Source organism: Panthera onca, chromosome C1 (genome assembly GCF_046562875.1).
Source record: "Panthera onca isolate mPanOnc1 chromosome C1, mPanOnc1 haplotype 2, whole genome shotgun sequence".
NCBI lineage: Eukaryota > Metazoa > Chordata > Mammalia > Carnivora > Felidae > Panthera > Panthera onca.
Window position 1 is genome coordinate 170,402,681 of NC_138346.1, and position 22,724 is coordinate 170,425,404.

The 22,724-nt window shown below is 36.7% G+C and overlaps 1 protein-coding gene across 15 annotated transcripts in view; it reads left to right on the plus strand.

The window, feature by feature from the left end:
• The window catches only part of DOCK7 (dedicator of cytokinesis 7), a 234,727-nt gene that overhangs the window by 126,109 nt on the left and 85,894 nt on the right, over nt 1-22,724 (plus strand). For all 15 annotated transcript variants that reach the window (XM_078451829.2, XM_078451830.2, XM_078451831.2 and 12 more), the window contains exons 16-20: nt 976-1,046; nt 4,853-4,991; nt 5,893-5,994; nt 16,777-16,863; nt 21,134-21,365. In XM_078451829.2, the coding sequence (XP_078307955.1) occupies nt 976-1,046; nt 4,853-4,991; nt 5,893-5,994; nt 16,777-16,863; nt 21,134-21,365 (631 nt within the window). The remainder of the gene's footprint in view (nt 1-975; nt 1,047-4,852; nt 4,992-5,892; nt 5,995-16,776; nt 16,864-21,133; nt 21,366-22,724) is intronic.

Genomic DNA, 22,724 nt, shown 5'->3' on the forward strand with positions numbered 1-22,724 from the left:
TAGGAGAGTCATAGTCATTACACTTTTACACAGCCTTAAAATGAAAGGATCTGTGTGAATAAAAGGATCTTTTGTGTCACAAAAAGAAACACAAATAATCTGTTAAAAAGTTCTTTTTAATTGCGGATGGTTCCAATTAATCCTTCTGTATAAGATGTAAAATTTGAGTTATTTTACCAGTTGTATTAATGTAAGTGCGATGATATGTCCATGTACTTATTTCTGCATGTGTAGAGATGGCTGGCCAGACATAAGAGGCTAATTTATGGGTAGGTAGCGTTGCAAATCTGTCTCACATAGGAATGATAAGCCATGTATCTTATCAGCTGCCCTAATTAACCGTAGTATTGCTATTAGAACGCCAGAGGCAGATATACAAGACTGAATTACTTTACCTTTAAACCTTCTCCAAAAGTAGTATTTGTTTTAATGTGGTGGATTTTTTATTTTTAAGACATATATATAAGAACATAAGAATGGCACTCCTCCTTCTTAATAGGGTAGCTTGTAAGGAGTACTGGAAGCAAAGGATACATAGCTTCACCTAAAATAGGATTTTAAAATATCATTTATAAATTTATATTTGGCTTACAGAATGATTACTGTTTTAGTGGAAAAGCCACCAATTTTATAGTAGATACATGCTACTATTCTAAGACCATATTTCTTATATAAATTCCAAATGATATGCTACACCCAGATTTTAAAATGAATTCTTCACCTTCTTTAAGAAAAAGGAAATATAATGGGTAGAAATTTTTTGAATGTTTGAATGTCAGATGGTTCTATAGTTGAAAAGAAATTTACGGCTAAGCAATTGAATTTATTAATGAACGTCAGTAGGCACATTGTTCTTCATTGGGCTGATTTTGCCCATTGTTCTCCAGTAGTTATTAAATCAGACAAATTCTTACATAGATATGAACATCCAGCATTTATTACAACAAAGTTTCAACGTGCTGTTATTTGTTACAGGTAATCTTTGGTAAATCTAGCTGTTCAGAATTTTCAAAGGAAGCCTATACAGCCGTAGTATATCATAACAGGTACTGAATTCAAATATTTCTTTCGAAGTTACTCCCTTCTCAGTGGCATTTTAAGCACTCACGTTAGTGTGTTTACCAAATGCTTTGCTGCACTGAATGTGCAAATTCAAGACAGCTGACATCAGAGTTATAATTTTCTGCCTGTAGATGCATATTCTCTATAGACATCAAATTTAGACTTTATATACAAAAGGTCTTTCATATCAAATTCTCTGACCCTTTCATTTTTATTATATTGTTATTGATTATCATTGTAGCCTCTGGTCCTTTGGACTTTCCCTGTTATTTTCCCCTTGACACTTTGTAGTTTTACTTAACTCTTTACTAAGCTTATAACCATTAGTTAAATTGGTGGTATTCTCAACATCTAATAATACTTTGATTTAGTGCCCTTCCATTTTACTTCTTTGAGAAATTCTTAACTTTGGATAACTTTTAATCTCTGCTTTCTTTTCTTTTCTTTTCTTTTCTTTTCTTTTCTTTTCTTCTCTTCTCTTCTCTTCTCTTCTCTTCTCTTCTCTTCTCTTTTTTGTTTTTGTTTTGATTACTGAATGCTATTGGAGAAAAATCACAAAATTGTACCGATCAGGACTATCACAAATTGACGTTATTTTATCTGTATGATGGGACTGCAGTAATTCATTTTACTTTATTTTCTTTTTGGCCCCACCATTCTTTGGTAATCTTCTTGTCATCGCTTTTTTTACCCTCTGTCATTTGGCAGGAGATATTTTAAGCCTTTCTTCTTCTTTCTCTAGCTCCTACTTATTTTTTTTTTTGCCTTACTCTTAGCGTTCCTACTTTATTAAGTGGTTTGAGACCATCCAACTTGAGAACCATCCACTTGTCTACTCTTCACCTCTGATTATCTCTGCATGGATCTGCCTTTCCTTCTGGTTCAAGGGCAGTCAGAGCCCGAACCTGGCTCAGTGTGAGTCTTTCATCTCTGCTTTCTACCAGTCTCATTCTTCCTCTTCCAGAGTGCGACTCCATCAGTTAACCCTTCTCTTGTACCATCAGTCCCCACTTCCCTGGCTCCATCTGTTACTGTCAAAAAGAAACTTAAGTCTCCTATACTTAAAAAACAAAACAAAAACTTCTCTTCAGTGTTGTTGTGTAGCATGGTTTTTCCTTGCCCTCTTTAAAACTTTATTGTTTCTCACCCTTTGTGACCCGCTCTCACTTTCCTCCCATCTCTTTGGACAGTTTATTTTTCTGTAGCAATTATTCTAATCTTTCTTTCTTTCTTTCTTTCTTTCTTTCTTTCTTTCCTTCCTTCCTTCCTTCCTTCCTTCCTTCCTTTTTTTTTTGAGAATAGATATTCCATACAAAACACTACAGTTTCACTCTTGACCCTCTTTTTCTACACTATACTCTCCATAAATAACCTTATATGTGTTTCTCAGAGTTACATTCAATGAAAATGTTACTGCTTTTATCTTTATGTGGATTGTTTCGCAACTTTTTATTTTTAGTCATAACCTTCTTTCCGAGGTGCAGACATATATTTTTAGTAGCCTAGTAAGCATGTTCTTTTGGCTGCCTTCTCAATTTCCATGTATTTATCCCCGATTCTCTTCTGGAAGCTATCTCTGTCTGATTATTTTTATTAACGGTACCATAATTCTTTTGACTCAAAATTTAAAACATCCTTGCTTTCCTTCTTCTTTTCTCTAATATCCAATCATCTTTTACATCTTGATGATTTTCTTTTTGCCTTATTGCTAAAGTATCCTGTTTCTGGGCTTTTCTTGGATCCCTTTTTCTATTATAATACTGATTCCCTCTATTAATTCAACTCCTATTTGTTCTTTAAGGCCCACATCATATATCTCCTCCTAAATACAATTCCCTGATCCAAAACTTGAAGTAATCTGTTCAGCTCTGTTCTTGAAGCACTTAATCTTATATGCTATATGCTGTATACCAGGGGTTGACAAACATTTTCTGCGAAGGGCCCAGTAGTTTTGTTTTAGGCCTTGTGGGCCATACGGTCTCTGTTGCAATTACTGAACCCTGCTGTTGTAGTGCAAAAAGAGCCACAGACAATAAGTGAAGTTGCAAATGAATGGGCATGGCTGTCTTCCAATAACATTTTATTTATGGATGCTGAAATTTGAATTTCATGTAATATTTCAAGTGAAATGTTATTCTTTTGATTTTTTTAACTACTTAAAAATATAAAAATCATTCTTAGTCTGTAGGGCTATACAAAACCATTCAGTGGACTGGATTTGACCTGTAGCCATAATTTGCCAACCCCTGCTTTATAGCATTGCTATTGATATATGTGTGTCTTATTTATATTTCTACTAAATTATATATTTTTGAGGGTAATTATTTTTTCATATCGTTAAAACCACCACAGAAATAATACAATACTTAAAAAGGTGAACAGTTAAAACGTACTTGTTGATGAATAACTCACAGATGCTTAATTTTCCATAAAAGCCTTCACATAGTATGATTTCAGAAAAGAAATGAATACTCAGTACTAGGAATGATATTGATGAAGAAGGTAGTAATTTCTTAAAGTATCTCAGTTTATAGCTAGATCTTTATTTTTGTTGCTCTCAGTATTCGTGGAATTAAAATGACAATACTCTCTAACACTATGAGGAAATTCAACTTTCTCATGATTTAGTGGTGATTAGCGAGGTCAATAATAAGATACATAGCATCTTTTATTCACCAAAATCATCAAATTCTCAGATGGCTACCATTACTTATCTTTCTTGGGGGTATTAAAATTTTCATTAACCTAATATTTCTGTGATCAGATCTACACTTTTAGTGTTTTTGAGACTTATTTGAAATGGAAAGATATTAGACTTATTAGCATGGGGGGGGACCCTAATTGGTGGGAAAGGTTTCACTTTTAATTAGTTGGAGCCATATGGTTTGGATATATTTTCTTTGAATGTAACTGAGAGATACTAGCTGAATATGGAAGGTTGGGATGCTAAGATTCTGTCCCTTTTAAATCATAAATCATAAATAGCAGCAATGCTTTTTTATAAAAATGCTCCTAGGGACCACTCTCAATGGATATTGAGATGAAAATGCCATTGGTTAGGTCAAATATGATATTCATTGTATTTGTGTAGTGGCTGGGAACACTTCTAAACTGTGAGACAAATGCAATTTATAGGTGTTCCCTGATTTTTTCTTTATTTTTTTTTCCTTTTTTCTGAGCAGTTAATACATTAGTCTATGTTTTAACATCTGTTTCTTTAGCAATGGAATAATTGATATAAGATATTCCATAGAGAGCCCAACTTGATACTAAGCTGTCTAGAGCTACTTGTTTTTTTTCTTTTTTGCAAAAAGATAATACAAATTAATCTTTAATATGAAGTCACTCCTATAATAGAAAAATGTTTTTTTATGGTATGGTTTTAAAATACATACTTACAAAAACTCCTGTTACTTTTCTATGTAATGCGTATCAGAATATAGAAGGCCTTGCCCTAGTCTCCTCATTTATACAGTTTCCCATCTAATGAAGATCTCGGCATCAAGGTGGTGATTATTAATGAATTTTCAAATCATAGGATCACTCAGCCCATTAATAAAAATGAGACGAGAAAGTTCAGAAACAAAGACAACTCCCTCAACTGGAAGTAGGAGTTAGTTACATACAGTTTGGGAATAGAGAAAAATATTTTGTACTGGAAGAAAAATTGAGCATGAATTGTGAAATTAATTTAAAAATTACTCAAATATACAAATGCAGTAATTATTTATTTTGAACAAATTACTGACTATTGATCTGGTTTTTTTTTTTTTTTTTTTTTTGTATGAAGGTCTCCTGATTTTCATGAAGAAATCAAGGTTAAACTCCCTGCTACTTTAACTGACCATCATCATTTGCTTTTTACTTTTTATCATGTTAGTTGTCAGCAAAAACAAAATACTCCTCTTGAAACTCCTGTTGGATATACAGTAAGTATATCTTTGTTTAATATTTAGCTTTTCAGTCTTAAAAGTAGTTTGAATGCTTGAGATGTAATTGGTGTTCATTATTGTTGAGTATTCCCTATTTGATTCCCCATATTGGTTAGGAAGAGTCATCGTAATAAGAAAATACTCATTAATGCAATTAATTAACATGTATAAACACTTAGGTGTTGGTCCTGATTATTATGTGTTTATCAAACAGTACAGTATAAATATATTAATTTTAAGGGTTCTTCAGAAGAGAATGGTTTCAGTGTAAAATGATTAAAAGAGACCCTTAGCTATTAAAGCTCTTGGCTTTAATTAAAAGCAATTAAAACTCTTGAGTATTATTTGAAAATCATTATGATTGAATTGCAAACGTAAACCTGAGGTGAAGGATATCATGATGTGCTATCACAACTTTGTCAGAAAAATCATGCTGCTACCCAAAAGAGAAAAATTAACAATTGACTCATTTTTTTGTCTATGAAATGGATTTTGCTAAATGTAACCAAATAAATTCATGCTTTTTAGTTTTGTTGTCAGCATTCATATTCAACCAAACCTTTCCCTGTATACATTGACACTATTACCGCCATGTGTAATGGATTGACTTTGCGGCCTTTTTCTACTCCAGCTTTTTCTTGGATAGTAAGGACCTCTTTTGGCTTAAATATTGCATAGTTAGTAATAATGTTTTGGGAATGCTCCTTAATAAAAATATTGTCAGGGAGGCTTTTCTTTAGAGGAATCATGAAACCTATTATTACTTAATTAAATCCCCTTGGTGTTTGGCGCTGTGAGACAAATTTGGCTCATTCCAAATTCTTAAAACAGATTTTCCAAGTACTTACTTTTGTAGCAAATGTATTTAACTTAATATTGTTTCCTTTTTAATTAAAAGTGGATACCAATGCTTCAGAATGGACGATTAAAGACTGGGCAGTTTTGCCTACCAGTTTCACTGGAAAAACCACCACAAGCTTATTCTGTACTATCTCCTGAGGTCAGTATCTCTTATGGTGAAACTCTCCAGATGGAGTGAATGAGTTTTTTGCAGAAGTGTTTTTCTCAAACAAGACTTTGCTGTTCTATCTAGAAGTATGTAGATAATGAAGTAATAATATTATCTTGTACTATAGTTAAAATTACTCTATAGAATACTTAGAAGCTTTTAAAATAAGTATATTGATTTTAAAACCAAAATAATATGTGAAATATTAACTTAAAGAAAAGGCAAATTTGGAGAATTTTCATAACGTAACATAAGCTTTAAATAAGTAAGAACATTTCACTGAAAGTCTGGAGGAAAAAGAACAAACCAATTAATTTTTTAGAATCTTTTTGTAATTAATCATGTATGTGAAAAAAATTTTTAAAAATCATGTATGTGAAGATAAAGTAGCTACAAACTTGTAATACAAGAACCATTAGCAACTGTGATGATGACATATGTGACTTAAACAAAAACATTGGAAAAACCTCAATCAAGAATCAGTAGCCACTACTCAAAAACCAAAGTGCTTTTTGGGAGAACTGTTACATGATGATTATTAATATGAGTGCCTTGAATGTAACTGTTTGTATAGATTAGTCTGATATATATCTTGGGAATGTTTTCCTGGTAGCATTTATTTTCAGAATAGAACTCAAAAAGTATTCATAGGGGCGCCTGGGTGGCTTAGTCACTTAAGCATCCGACTTCAGCTCAGGTCATGATCTTATAGTTCGTGAGTTTGAGCCCCGCATTGGACTCTGTCCTGACAGCTCAGAGCCTGGAGCCTGTTTCAGATTCTGTGTCTCCCCCTCTCTCTGCCCCTCCCCAACTCATGCTCTGTCTGTCTCTGTCAAAAATAAATAAAAACATTAAAAAAAATAAATACAAGTATTCACAAATACATTTGTATTGTTTTTGTTTAAAACACACACACACACACACACACACACACACACACACACACACACACACAAAGACAACAGAAGGCTACTGCTCCGATCTCCTTTCTTACTATTCTTTGTCACTGACTCTGCGCCAGACAGAGAGCACAGTGCCTTGGCTGTTCCTTCTATATGAAGAGCACATTCCCATTTCTGGCCCTTTGCACTTCCCTGTGCTGGTGGTGCACTTCCCTGTGCTGGTGGTGGTGCCCCATCTCCAGGCCAGCTTCTTCATTTCATCCAGACATCCACTCAAATCCCACCTCTTCAGAGAAGGCGTCTCTGATAACTTTGTTTCAAATTGCAGCATCCAGCACTTTTTTATCCCTTTACTTTGATATGACTTCATAATATTTATCATTGACTTTATACTTCTTATATCTTTATCTATTTATTGTCTACAGAGTATAAATTCCAGGAAGTTAGGGACTTTGTCTTTCTTGTGCATTGCTGTATCTTCAAGTACTTAGAATAGTGCTTGGCTCATGATGGGCAGTCAATAAGTATTTTATTTTATTTTATTTTTAAAAATTTTTTTTTCAACGTTTTTTATTTATTTTTGGGACAGAGAGAGACAGAGCATGAACGGGGGAAGGGCAGAGAGAGAGGGAGACACAGAATCGGAAACAGGCTCCAGGCTCCGAGCCATCAGCCCAGAGCCCGACGCGGGGCTCGAACTCACGGACTGCGAGATTGTGACCTGGCTGAAGTCGGACGCTTAACCGACTGCGCCACCCAGGCGCCCCAAGTATTTTATTTTTTAATGTTCATTCATTTTTGAGAGAGAGAGAGAGAGGCAGAGAGGCAGGCAGAGCATGAGCAGGGAGGGGCAGAGACAGAGGGAGGCTGAAGCAGCCTCCAGACTCTGAGCTGTCAGCACAGAGCCCAACTCAGGGCTCAAACTCACAGACTGTGAGATCATGACCTGAGCCAAAGTCAGTTGCTTAACTGACTCAGCCACCCAAGCTCCCCAGTCAATAAGTATTTTTTAAATGAATGGATAAAGACAGTAGGAAAGAAATATGACTCCTTCCTTCCTCCTTGCCTTTCATCCCCTGCCAAATCTTTCATTCGATTTTCCAGGAACACATCTCCTCAGTAAAATAAGGTAGTCTTCTGCCAGGGGTAGCATTATATATTTCAAAAGGAAATATTTTAAAAGAAAATTGATTTTATGGAAATTATGTACTTATTCTTACTTACTTGATTTGCAAATACGAGGTCAACTTTCTAAAGGGAGATTGATGATTTTCTTCTAGCTACTATGCTGTGTATATACGCTCATATATAACATAAAGAATATGGTCATGGTTTGGATTTAACGATAGACGTATAGCTGATTGATATGTGATTAAGTGATCAAAACTTTTGTATTTTTTAATTACAGCATTAAAAGAACAGTATAGGGGCACCTGGGTGGCTCAGTCGGTTAAGCGTCCAACTCTAGATTTCGGCTTAGGTCATGATCTCATGGTTTCATGTGTTTGAGCCCCGTGTGGAGTCTGAGCTGACAGCATGGAGCCTGCTTCAGATTCTCCCTCTTTCTCTGCCCCTTCCCTGCTCACAGTGTCTCTGTCTCTCTCAAAATAAATAATCTTAAAAACAATTATAAAAACAAAAACAGTATATATTCTTAGCTTTCTTATTATATTTAAAGAACAGTATAGGGGTGCCTGGGTGGCTCAGTCGTTATTATTATATTTAAAGAACAGTATAGGGGTGCCTGGGTGGCTCAGTCGGTTAAGCGTCCGACTTCGGCTCAGGTCATGATCTCACGGTCCGTGGGTTCGAGCCCCGTGTCGGGCTCTGTGCTGACAGCTCAGAGCCTGGAGCCCATTTCAGATTCTGTGTCTCCCTCTCTCTCTGCCCTTCCCCTGTTCATGCTCTGTCTCTCTCTGTCTCAAAAATAAATAAACGTTAAAAAAATTAAAAAAAAAAAAGAACAGTATGTATTGTTAGTTTTAGTGCTGAATTTAAACCAAGTGAGAGATCATTATTCAAACATTCAGGTTTTACAATCTTGCCATTTGAAACTACATGGATGGAACTAGAGGGTATTATGCGAGGCGAAATTAGAGAAAGACAAATATCATATGACTTCACTCATATGAGGACTTTAAGACACAGAGGACTTTGAACACAAGGGAAGGGAAGCAAAAATAATATCAAAACAGGGAGGGGACAAAACATAAGAGACTCTTAAACATGGAGAACAGAGGGTTACTGGAGAGGGGGATGGGCTAAATGGGTAAGGGTCATTAAGGAATCTAGTTCTGAAATCATTGCTGGAGTATAGCTAACTAACTTGGATGTAAATTTAAAAATAAAATAAATAAAAATAAAAAATAATTAAACATAAAATAAACAAACATTCAGCTTTTACAGATAATTGCTTCATGCAATTTTGTATCTACTTTCCTGGTTATGGTGGAGCTCTCTTTGATTCAGAAGGTCAGAGACCTTCCCAATATGTATTAACTTCAACTGGTTTTTGGGCCTTAGAATGTGAAGCTTGCCATCTAAGTTTACATAGTAATAAACAAATTTCTGTAACCAGCACACTATTACTTTATGATACTTGTCTCGATCATTTTCAATCATAAGGGGATCATTTTCTTTTTAAAATTGGGTAAAAAGGAAGGTAAATCTTTGTGTGGCTTTGTTTCATATCATTTGGGTTTTAACCTGTTTTCCCCTTTGAATTTTCATGTTTTTTTTCACTCTGAATCTGTAAGCGTTCTTCTCTGTCAGGACCACTGACTGCCTTTTATGTGAACAGTACTCATAGAGTGATGTAGTATACAACTTGCACAAAAATCACGATGCTCTTGACTTCTGCTGTTAGTTGATGAATCCTAAATCTGCATCTCTGCTCATCCATTTTTATTTGTCTAGTAAGTTAAAACGCTTATTGATACCTTTGCCAGGATATCTCAAACATAAAATGTCCAAAATTGTACTCATTTTTGTTGAATACTGTAGGAATCATGTTGAGAGAAAAGCCTAATCAATGAATGTGTTTCAACAGTGTTTGTTTATGGTATTCTGGAGAATTTACCTCAGTTTGGTGTCATCAGGTTTCAGGATCAGTGTTTATTGAGGTCTAGATAACAAATTCATGCTTATAAAATTCATCGATTGATGCATGGGCACGCATGGCAATCTGTCACCAGATTTTTCTGTCCATGGGACTGTCGTACTCATCCTGGGGCACTCATTATAATCACCTGGACTTTTAAGACTTGGTTGAGGGGAACCTGGGTGGCTTAGTCAGTTGAGCATCCGACTCTTGATTTCAGCTTAAGTCATGATCTCATGGTCTTGAAATCAAGCCCCTCATGGGGCTCCGTGTTGGCCCTGGAGCCTGTTTGAGACTCTCTTTCTCCCTCTCCCTGTGCCCTTCCCTCTCTCCCTCTCTCTCTCTCTCTCAAAAAAAAAAAAAAAAAGAAAAAAAGGTTTGTTTGATTATTTTTGCCTGAAATATGTCACAATGAAACAATATACATACCCTTTAAAAATCTCATGAATTATATGTCTGAGTATTTAACTTACAAATATATTTGTGTAGGTATGCAAAAATCAACATTAGGGATGTTTTAAAACTCAGCAGTGTTTACACATATATGTGTAGTTAGGCTTTTCAATTTATTGGTTTTTTATTTAATAAAATAATAAACACTCATGAATCTACTACCTAATCCAGAGCTAGAACAGTGATAATAATTCACATCATTTTTGTACTTGTCCCCTATTCCACATAAGAATAACCCGTAATTATAAAAATACTAGTCTTGGGGCGCCTGGGTGGCGCAGTCGGTTAAGCGTCCGACTTCAGCCAGGTCACGATCTCACGGTCCATGAGTTCGAGCCCCGCGTCAGGCTCTGGGCTGATGGCTCAGAGCCTGGAGCCTGTTTCCGATTCTGTGTCTCCCTCTCTCTCTGTCCCTCCCCCGTTCATGCTCTGTCTCTCTCTGTCCCAAAAATAAATAAACGTTGAAAAAAAAAAAAAATTAAAAAAAAAAAAATACTAGTCTTTAAAAAAACTGTGGTAAAATATACATAAAAAGTTACCATTTTAACCATTTTTTTTAAAGTGCATTCATGTTGTTTTGAAAACTAGCCTCTTTTTCTTTTTTTTTAAGTTTATTTATTTGTTTTGAGAGAGAAAGAGAGCACATGCTGGGGAGGGGCAGAGAGAGGGAGGGACCGAATCCGAAGCAGGCCCCTGCACCATCAGTGCAGAGTCCTGTGCGGGGCTTGAAATTACAAACTGTGAGATCATGACCTGAGCCAAGCTCAAGAGTTGAACACTTAACTGTGCCACCCAGGCACCCCTGAAAACTGGCCTCTTAAAAACAACTTTTTTTTGAGAGAGAGAGAATGAGAGAGCGCAAGTACACAAGTGGAGGACGGGCAGAGGGAGAGGAAGAGAGAGAATCTCAAGCAGGCTCCTTGCCCAGTTTATAGCCCAGTGCGGGCTTGAACTCCCAAACCGTGAGATCATGACCTGAGCCGAAATCAAGAGTCAGACGCTTAACTGACTGAATCACCCAGGCACCCCTTAAAACTACTTTTAAAAAAATGTTTACTTATTTGAGAGAGAGTGCATGTGAGCACTGGAGGGGCAGAGAGAGAGAGAGAGAGAGAGAGAGAGAGAGAGAGAGAGAGAGTCAGTCTCAGGCAGTCTCCATACTCCGCGCAGAGCCTAACACAGGGCTCAGTCCCAAGGCCATGAGTGAGATCATGACCTGACCTGAAATCAAGAATCAGACACTTAACTGACTGACTGCCCAGGCACCCCTTAAACCTACTTTATAACTGAGGTGTATGTGTATTTAGAGAATACATTTTACTTTGCTTATATTTTGAATTTAATGAAAAGGTTATTATGCTGTATAGAATCCTCTGGAACTTGCTTTTTTCATTCAGCATGATATTGCCAAGCTTTAGTGTTTCTTTATGATCATATATGATGTTTATATATTTTGCTGGCATTTCACTGTACTTAGAATATAATCTAGATTTGTATTCCATGACCTCCAAATCTCTGAATGATCTGAGCTTTTCTGTCTCTTTAACATCACCTTCTACCATCACTGAGCCCCTTCTTCTGTACTTATACCTTCTTCCAAATATTTTCCTGCTTCTAGGCCTTTGAATTTTCTCTTTCGTCTTCCTGAATTTCACATGGCTGGATTCTCTTCATTATCTGAACTTTATATAAAATAGCACTTCCTCAGAGAGGTCTGACTCCATGAATTTCCAGCCCTTTCCTCCACCACATTGTTGATACGCTCCATCATTTTTAATACAATTTTGTTTACTTAATACTTACCACTATCTGAAATTATCTTATTTATTTCCTTATTTTTCTCTATAAGAAATGGTGGGTAAGCTCCCTGAGAGCAGACATGTTTACAATGGAACTCTAGTACCCAGAAAACTGTGTAGAGACTTCAGTAAATATGTGTTGTTTGAATTCAGTATAAAAAAGTTGCAGGATTGTTGTTATTAGCAAAAACTAAAAAATGGAAATTTTGTTGAGACCAAAGTTTCCCGAAGTGATTAGTCATTTGGCAGTGATGAATATCTGCTGTGTTCTTTCCCCCACAGAAACATTGGCCATTTCTTTGAATCTTCCTCCTCCCACTCCCCCACAGGGGTAGGACAGGCATTTCACTGGCATGTGGAGAGAGAGGGCTCTGGGCTGTGAAATACAAACCTATTTGCCAGATGCAGCCATAGTCACTCCCATTCCAAAGCCTGAGTGCCATTTTGCAGTGAACCACCACCAACATGCAGTAAAGGATATAACCTAGCAAACTTTTATTTTTTTACTTTAAAAAAAAAAAATTTTTTTTTTAATGTTTATTTATTTTTGAGAGACAGAGAGACAGAGCATGAGCGGGGGAGGGGCAGAGAGAGAGGGAGACAGAATCCAAAGCAGGCTCCAGGCTCTGAGCTGTCAGCACAGAGCCTGACGCGGGGCTTGAACCCACAAACCGCGAGACCACAACCTGAGCCAAAGCCGGACGCTTAACCGACTGAGCCACCCAGGCGCCCCCCCTTAGCAAACTTTTAAAAAAGTATTTTTAATATCTCATTTGACCGAGTTCCCTGGGTATCTCTAACCTAGGTTAGAGATTGACTAAATCTGTGACATCCTGAGTAACTCATTAGTTTTAACTACATTAGTTGAATGCACTTGATACATCTGTGTCCTCATTTTTACAAAGAGCACACCAGGTTGTATCAGGCATTGTCAGGACATGACATGTCAGCAGAGATGTATTTAAGTATTAACATGGAGGTAGACAGTGTATGACTGTGTAATATTTTTAATAAATATGTTTCTTTCTGAAAAGAAGGAAAAAAATTATAGGACTATTGGTATCAGCAAAAAGGAAAGTTACATGGATCACCGAAGAGTTTAGTATCTTTTTTGAAAGTGGGGGGCAGAAGGAGAGGAAGAGAGAGAATCTTAAGCAGGCCCACAACCAGTGCAGAACCTGACTTAGGGCTTGATCCCATGAATGTGAGATCATAATCTGAGATGAAATCAAGAGTCAGATGTTCAACCGACTGAGCCACCCAGGTGCCCCAAGAGTTTAATATTTAATTAAATTTTTGTACATCCATACAATGGCGCAGTAGTTAAGAAGAGTAATATGGATTTCAATATCCCAATAGGATGTTTATAATACAAATGTAAAAACAAACAGTATAATGACAACCAAACTCACATATCAGATACACATCAGTAATTTTGCGGGAAATAATTTGGAAAATACATATCAAGTTTACCAAGGTTAACTTTCAAAGGGTAAGGGATTGTGGAAGTTTTTATTGTTGTTTTAAATTTCATATACTTTTGAAAGGTAGTATATAGTTATTTTCAGGATTTCACTGTGGCCTCACCATTTATTAGTTGTGTAACCTCAGATAAGTTTCTTAATTTCTCTGTTATGGACTGAATTATGTCTCCCCAATCCCCACCTCATCTTCCCACTGCAAACCCCAAATTCATATGTAACCCCCAAATTCATATACAACCCCAATGTGATAGGTTTTGTAGATGAGACCGATGGGAGGCAATTAGGTTTAGATGAGTTTTAGATGAGGTCATGAGGGTGGGCCTCATGATTAGTGCCTTAAAAAGAAGAGACATCAGAATACTCTTTCTTTTGGCTATGTGAGGACACAGTGAGAAGGTGGTCGTCTGGGAGCTTGGAAGGGTTTTCACCGGAAACTGACCATGTTGCACCTTGATTTTGGGCTTCTAGTCTCCAGATTGTGAGAAAATAACTGTTGTTTTAGCCACACCAATGTATGATCTTTTGTTATGGCAGACTGAGCTGACTAAATATTCTCTGTGCCTGAATTTTCTCATCTGTAAGTTGAGAATAATTAATGCTTATAATAAAGGGCTATGTTGATGATAGTAGTCTGTAGAACATTTAGAATGGTGCCACATCAAAAGTGTTAAAGCAGTGTTTGCTACTATTATGGGATTCCTATTTGCTGCACTGCTTGTAAGAGTTTTAAGACAGCAGTTCTTACTTCACATGCATCAAAATCACCTGGAGAGTTTGTTGTAACACCAACTGTTAAACCTTACTCCACAGAGTTTCTGATGCAGGAGGTCTGGGTTGGGGCTTGATTATTTACATTTCTGACAAGTGCCCAGGTAATATTTATGCTGTTCATGCTCAGATCAGACTTTAAGAACCACTATTTTTAAAGCAGTATGTGTTCACATTTTATTTGTGTATTCTGTGTTTTTAAGCTGAAAGCAAATGTTTTGGGTTGAAAGAGCTAGTACTAATTTTTTGCTTTGAGCAGTTCCAATTTACCTTACCATCTTTCTTTTACAAAAGTTTCAAAACCTGTGTTACTTACCTCAGTAGAGACATTGCATTTCTTACCTACATAATGTTGAATTTTGTAAGAGGACTGATTTTAATTGGTTTTCGTTTCTACACATGGTAAAAAAAAGAAAATGCAACCATGGGAAAGAATCTCTAAAACATTTTTTCCCCTAAGACTTTCTGTTTTTGGTCATTTATTTCAAAGATATTTGTAATTCCTTGTTACAGCTTTTATTTTCTTTTTTTTTTTTTTTTTTTTTTTTTTTTTTTTTTTTTTTTTTTTTTTTTGTCTTTCAACGTTTTTTTATTTATTTTTGGGACAGAGAGAGACAGAGCATGAACGGGGGAGGGGCAGAGAGAGAGGGAGACACAGAATCGGAAACAGGCTCCAGGCTCCGAGCCATCAGCCCAGAGCCTGACGCGGGGCTCGAACTCACGGACCGCGAGATCGTGACCTGGCTGAAGTCGGATGCTTAACCGACTGCGCCACCCAGGCGCCCCACAGCTTTTATTTTCTAATGATGACTGCTTTAACATCCTTGTCAAATCTGTCCAACCTGTGTCATCTTAGTGTTTGTTGATTGCCTTTTCTCATTTGAGATTTTTCTGGTTCTTGGTATGATGCAAGATTTTTTATTCTAACCTGGACATCTTGGGTATTATTGTGATCTCAGATCTTATTTAAGCCTTCTGTTTTAGCAGTAGGGGGAGGCGCTATTGCCACATTCATGCCACAGGTAAAAGTCCACATTCCTCACTTTGCAGTGGGTTGAGGATGCTTATTGGATAGAAGTAGGATTTCAGGTTCCCCACTAGACCTGCGCAGATACCTCTCTATGCGAAGAGGAAGGGCACCTTGGTACTGCTCCTTCCTTGCTTGGATTCCACTGACACCCATTTGGAGGTGGTACTTTTTACCACCGGACTGAGACCGGGCTTTCCATCTCCGTCTTTTCTAATACCACCCAATGTGCTAAGGGAATCTGGGCACCTTATTACAGTCAGCCGAGGGTGGACGGACACCTGGGCTCTCTACTCAGCCTGTGGCGGCTGAGGGTGGGGTTGGGGGCAGTGGGGCTGCAACTTGTTTCCATGTGTTTGGCCAGAGTAGGGCAATTATTGGCTTTGATTAGAGAGAGCAGGCTCTTCTTGAAGCTTGTTTTTCTCTGCTTCTTTCGGCATTTCCGGGTTGCCATCTTCTCTAGGGGCTAGTCCAGGATCTGTGAAGCAATAATAAAACCAAGGAAACACTACTTTCTGTTTCCTCACATCCTGAGGTCACTAGCCATTTGCATTATCTCCACCTTTCAGCGTTTTGTGTATCATGTTCAGGGTTTTTAGCCGTACTTAGCAGGAGGAATAGAGAGAAATAATGTACTGACTGTCTTTTTAAAAATACTTTTTATGATCTAATTTAAATTAACATTCCTAGCAATTTACATCAAAAGAAAAGTTTTCTATTCCTTACAACAGAATTCTGTTGCTGTAAATATTTTACAGCTCCATTAAAACAAAATAGTAGTTTTCGTAAGAAAAAACCAGAATATTACAAACCATTAAGATATTGTAGATATGAATTTATTGACATGAAAAGCGATTCACAATGTGATATTTGAAAAATAGGTTTAAAATAATGTTTTATATTCTATATTATGCATTATATATTGTACATATTTATGCAAAGGTAGGGTGTATATAAATATATGCACAGAGGAAGATTTAGAATGATATAAAAGGATATATCTTTGGGAAGATAGCATTTTGAGTGCATATTTTCTGCTTTTTTGCTCCTTGAGTCTTTTAATTCTCTTGTAGAAAACATAATTTTGTAATAAGAACAAAATGTAAGTTTTACATTTATTTACAGTGCATATAAATAGATTTCCATGGTATTTTTTTTCTCATTGAGGTGTTACAATTTTTGTTTTCAGAATATCTTATCAACTTAAGTATCTGTGATCATTAAATTTAATATCTTACAGGTTCCTCTACCTGGTATGAAATGGGTAGATAATCACAAAGGTGTTTTTAATGTGGAAGTTGTTGCTGTTTCATCTATCCATACACAAGTAAGTTTTAATAATTTATATGATCAATTTTCACTTGAATGATGAATAGAATATATTATCTAGTACTTAAGTCAGTTTTAGTACAGTTATCTGTTGTAAGAATTATGGGACTATATATCAGGAATGTAAGATTTAGAAGTTAACTTTTTAAAGGAATCAACAAAATGTCATTTAATATCAACACAAGCAAAATTTTTGCTTTTCAAAATGTCATCAACTTCATTTTGAACAATTAAGTGACTTTTTTTGTTAAGTTTCTGGTGTGTTGCAGAATTAGAGTTGAAAAACCATCATCCAACTCATTTTATTCCTCATAGACTCAGATAATTTAAGAGAAAGGGTTCTTAGGGATCATTTGCTCCATATTCCTCACTATAGATCTGAAATATACCAGGCTTTTCTCAAAGTCTGGTATGTTTACTCTTTCTCTAGCTGGAATACTTTGCTCCTGACATGCACTTCTTTTCAACAAGGCTTCTGCTTACCTTAGGCCTTTTCTGGAGACTTTTAAACATAGCAGCCCCATCATTCCATATCGTCTTAACCTGCACTTGCTACTGCTTCTGGCTCTTACCTGTACTCTCTTGCACTTTTGCTTTCTTTCCTGTGTGTGTGTGTGTGTGTGTGTGTGTGTGTGGTACGTGTGTATGTATGTATACATACTTATGCATTTATTTATTGTTTCTTTCCCCATTAGGCTGTAAGCTCCATAAAGTCGGGGATGTTGTTACCTGTCAAGGAAAGAAACTTTCCTTCAAAGACCTTACAGTATAATAGGGGAAAATGTAAAAATAATTACAGTACAATAAAATTATGACTGTGTTAGATATATGAACGAAATCCTTTCAAGAGGAGAGTTGTCTGTTCTGCTGGGAACTGAGATACTGTATTGATAAGTAGGCATTTACCATACAGAGAGAGAGTGGGCTACTCAGTTGATAAAAAGCATGTGCAAAGAGATAGTAGTTTATTCAAGGACAGGCAAGTAATCTGGTGTGAATGTAATTTATAGTGCATGGGAAATCGTGATAGATGAGAATAGAAGACTAGGCTAGTTACAGATTGTGAAGGACTTTTAATGCTATAGAGTTGAGGGTCTAGGTAGATGGTGATTTCTAACCTAAATAGGAAACATCAGAGAAGTAAATTTGGTAGCATGCTAAGAGAGATTTGGGAGATAATCAAGATGCTTCTGGAGCTATAGTGAATTTATTTTTGAGCCTGTTGAGTTTGAAGTGCCTATGTACTTCAGATAAAAATATCCCAAGGCAGTTGTAATTAAGTTCGAGTTTAGCATTGGAGGTGACAGAATAAATGTGATAGCTGAAACTATACTGGTGAGTGTTTTTCCAGGGAGAAAATGTAAGAGTGAGAAGAGGCAAGTGTTGAAAATGGAATCCAACTTGAAAAGGGAGGGGGTGGTATATGGGGATTTCCAAGGCCACTTTCAAGTTCGGTGATTTTCTAGCAGAACTCACAGGACCCAGCATACAGCCATATTCATAGCTATGATTTATTTTAGTGAAAGATACAAAATAAAATCAGCTAAGGGAAAAGATGTCAAGTTCAGAGGAAACAAAGCACAAGCTTCCAAGAGTCCTTTCCCAGTGGTCACATATGAGTTGAAACAGCACATTTGAAATGTATACCAGGGAAGCTCATTCATTAGAGACTTAGTTCCCAGGGTTTTTACTGTAGGCTTGTAACATAGGTACCCGCTGGCTATCACATACCAGAATTCTTCATTACCATAAGGAAAACACATTTTCAGCATAAACCATATTGTCTGCCCAAACAATTTAGGTATGGTGAGCCATCATCCCCTAACAGTTGGAACTCTCTTGAAATCCAAGTTCTGAGATGCCAGCCAAGAGCCAACTGTGTAAGCTGTCCTTTCAAATGGTAGCAGTCTTAACCTTGCTAGTGAACTCTTTTCTGCAGTGAAATTGGGAAAAATAAGACAGAGCATTTCTATATTAAGTTTTAAAACAACAACAAAAAACAGTAGTAGATAGGTTTTATTTAGCAGTATACAGGTAGAACCCAGTAAAAGAATGGCTCCAGGAGAATTTTTCCTTTTCTGATACTGGATATGTTCTATGTTTCCTATAGTCCTTACTCTTCTGATAATGATTAAGATTGGTGTTCTAGTATACTGTTGAAATATATTCTTTCCCTTAATAGTATCCTAGTAAGTATAAAAATACAGTATTTTTCATGTTTTTTAAAGTCCTATAATCATTATTAGTTTTCTCCTTTTAGAGTTGATAGCATATTTATCTTTAACTCCTACCTTTGTTTTTTGGAGGCAGATACATGTGTTGTCTTAAGTGACAAAGAAGGATTTTAGGCAAAATATATAGATGATTTAGAATCTATAGAGTGTAGGGGAAGATAAAATGGAAGTATCTACTTTGTGGCATTCGGCATTCACAGTCCTGATGACTAATACTCAAGATTTTATAAATTTTTGTAATTCTGTATGTTTCATCATGTATTATCTTTTTCAATTGAAGACAATAATGTTTCTTATGTTGTTGTTTTTAAAAAAAATGTCTATTTTTGAGAGAGCAGAGATGAGCAGGGGAGGGACAGAGAGAGGGGGAGACAGAGAATCCCAAACAGCCTGCATGCTTTCAGCGCAGAGCTCAACGCAGGGCTTAAACTCATGAACTGTGAAATCATGACCCAAAAGTGAGAGTTGGAAGCTTGACTGACTGAGCCACCCAGATGCCCTTCTTAAGATGCTTTCATACTTTTTTTTTTTCAATACATGAAGTTTATTGTCAAATTGGTTTCCATACAACAGCCAGTGCTCATCCCAAAAGGTGCCCTCCTCAATACCCATCATCCACCCTCCCCTCCCTCCCACCCCCCATCAACCCTCAGTTTGTTCTCAGTTTTTAAGAGTCTCTTATGCTTTGGCTCTCTCCCACTCTAACCTCCTTTTTTTTGTTTTCCTTCCCCTCCCCCATGGTCTTCTGTTAAGTTTCTCAGGATCCACCTAAGAGTGAAACCATATGGTATCTGTCTTTCTCTGTATGGCTTATTTCACTTAGCATAACACTCTCCAGTTCGGATGTTTTCATACTTTGTTTATAGCTATGTGAAATGTACTGGAGAAATATATAGTTAGAACTCGGTAATTTTTTATTTAAAACATACATATCAAAATAGAACAATATTAGAACTATACATGTGAATGAAGATTTTCAGCATTACTGTCTTCAAATTTATTTTCATTGTTAACTAAGTAAAAGTCTTCCCAGAGTTCCCACAGACTTTTGCTCACATCTCTTGGTCAGAACTGTACACGTGGTTATGATGAGGCATAAAGCAGCTGAGAGAGCAAGCGCCTACCCTGGGACTGGGCACATGATTACTTTAAAATAAGACTGTAGTTCTGTTAGTGTAGAAGGAGGTTAAATAATAGCAGTCAGGATTTAGTCAGGAGATGGAAGCTGCCATTAATTTGAATGGGGACAATTTATATATAAATAATTGTTACCTGGGTTAAAGGTGATTCATTTCTAATGGGGTAAAAGAAAATTCTGTGATTGTAATGGAGATAGCAGTTGTAGAAAGTGATAAGGAAGGAACTTAGAAACCTGGAGGAGGATCCTGAAGGCTGCGAATCAGACCCCTGAGGAGGGAACACTACTGCTGCAGGAACACATTGCCTGCCTTGCTGTGGTGTGGAGGGCACCTGCTGAGGAGCAAAAAGAGCCACCTTGGCTGTTGTGAATGCTGCTGCCATGTCCCTCACCTCTGAGCCCCAGCATTCACATCTGCTAGCCGCTGTCAGGAAACAAACTGGAGGAAGGAAGGCTGTTTCCTGCACCCTGTATTGTCAGAGCCAGACCACAGGCTAGCTGGCAAAGGAGAAACACAGTTTGAAGGGTCTAGCTCCACTGTTACAAAACGTGGCAAAGATGGTGGCTTTGGATGGAGCTGAGAGATAATAAATTAATAATGGGCACAGGCCATGCACTAACAGAGCTGCACAATAATTAAGTTCTAAAACAATTAGGCAGATTCACATTGGGGGAAAAAATCCTTAATTCATATCAGAGTTCTTGAGTACTCAATAGCGTTCGAAATGGCCACTTTACAATGATAAATGAGAGCAGAGGTAGTGTTTAATTGGAAACAATGTCCATATATACTTGTGTACTTTTTGTATTACTGATTCATATGAGCTATTTTATTTTAGTGGTCCAAAGTTTGAGGAATATCCAGTTATAGTGCTTTTGTTCATTCTTTGTTTTAGGATCCTTATCTTGACAAGTTTTTTGCTCTGGTTAATGCTCTGGACGAACACATGTTCCCAGTCCGAATTGGAGACATGCGAATCATGGAAAATAACTTAGAAAATGAACTGAAGAGCAGTATTTCAGCACTGAATTCATCTCAGTTGGAACCAGTGGTCCGATTTCTTCATCTTCTGCTTGATAAACTGATACTTTTAGTTGTTAGACCTCCTGTCATTGCTGGCCAAATAGGTAATTTACTTACGTTTGGGGAATTATGAAATTTATAATTGTACATTTCTAACTTTTGCAGAAATAGAACCATGATTTACTGTTTGTTATCTGTAATGACTGTGTTTGATTTGGGGGAGGAAAAGATGGGGTGTTATTGTTTCTCATGCCAGAAAAGAGCTTTCTTTTTGTTTTCATAAAATGTGCCATATAGACCTCAACTCAGATTATGGAAACGAATTCATTTATTTATTCATTCAGCAAATATTAAGCATTTACTATGTGCCAGATACTGATAGGTTGTATCCAAGGCTTATTATTTCCTGATTTTAAGGATCTCACAGACCAGTTTGGAAAACAGGCAACTAGATAAATGATTTTGCATTTTACATGATATGTGCTCTATGTAGCCTACATTTTGACTCATTTGCTATCTTCTATTTAAAAATAGCTTTTTTCATCAACTCAAAATCTCTATATTCTCATTTTCTTCTGTGTTGTTCTGGAACTAGAGGTACTCCTGTTTCCCACTCTTTTTCCAAGAGTTATTCCTCTGCTTGTGCTAAGAGCTTCCACCCAAATCCTGCGGAGTAGTTGAGCTTGTAAGAAATTTCAGCTAACGGGTTATAAAAATTTTGTGTTAACTGGTTGCACAACGGAGAGGAATGTTCAGCAACTTGGGATTTTTTATCTTAGGGCAGACTTGTCAGTAGAGGTGATTCTTGGGTCAAACATTTTAAAGATGAGTAGGAGTCTGACAGTTAAATAACTAGTCCAGGGAGATGAAATAGTATGTGCATGGTACACAGGCAAATAAACTGGGAAATTTGGGGGGAATTGTAAGTAGTCACAAATTGGAGGGTTGGTGATTGGAAATGATATTGGTGGTGAGAGAGAGGAGATGGGCTCTTCCATGATGACACTTAGGGAACCGGGACTATTATTCTATAAGAAATCAATAGCTTTTGAAAGGTCTGGTCTTAATTAGGGAAGTAATGTGACCCAGTTTGACTGTTACAAAGATGAGTGTAGTGTGCTGCATGGAGATGGGTTGAAAGTGGGAAATCTGGAAACAGGAAGACGAATTAGGAATCTTACAGAATTTCATACAAAAAACTCTGAAGTCCTGCCAAAAAACAGGTGACAGTGAGATGAAGAAGAGGGGTAGGTCAAGAAATACTGAAGAGCAATTGTACAGAGTACTGTCAAAGGAGTCGTTCAAGATTTTAAGAAAAAAAATTAGCATTGTTCATTTTTGTAGATTATGTAGGTAATGTAATAATGATGGCACTAGTAACAAACATTTGCCCAGCACTAGTTATATGCCAGCAATAGTGCTGTGTGCTTTATTTATATTAATGTATGCATTCCTCACAACTC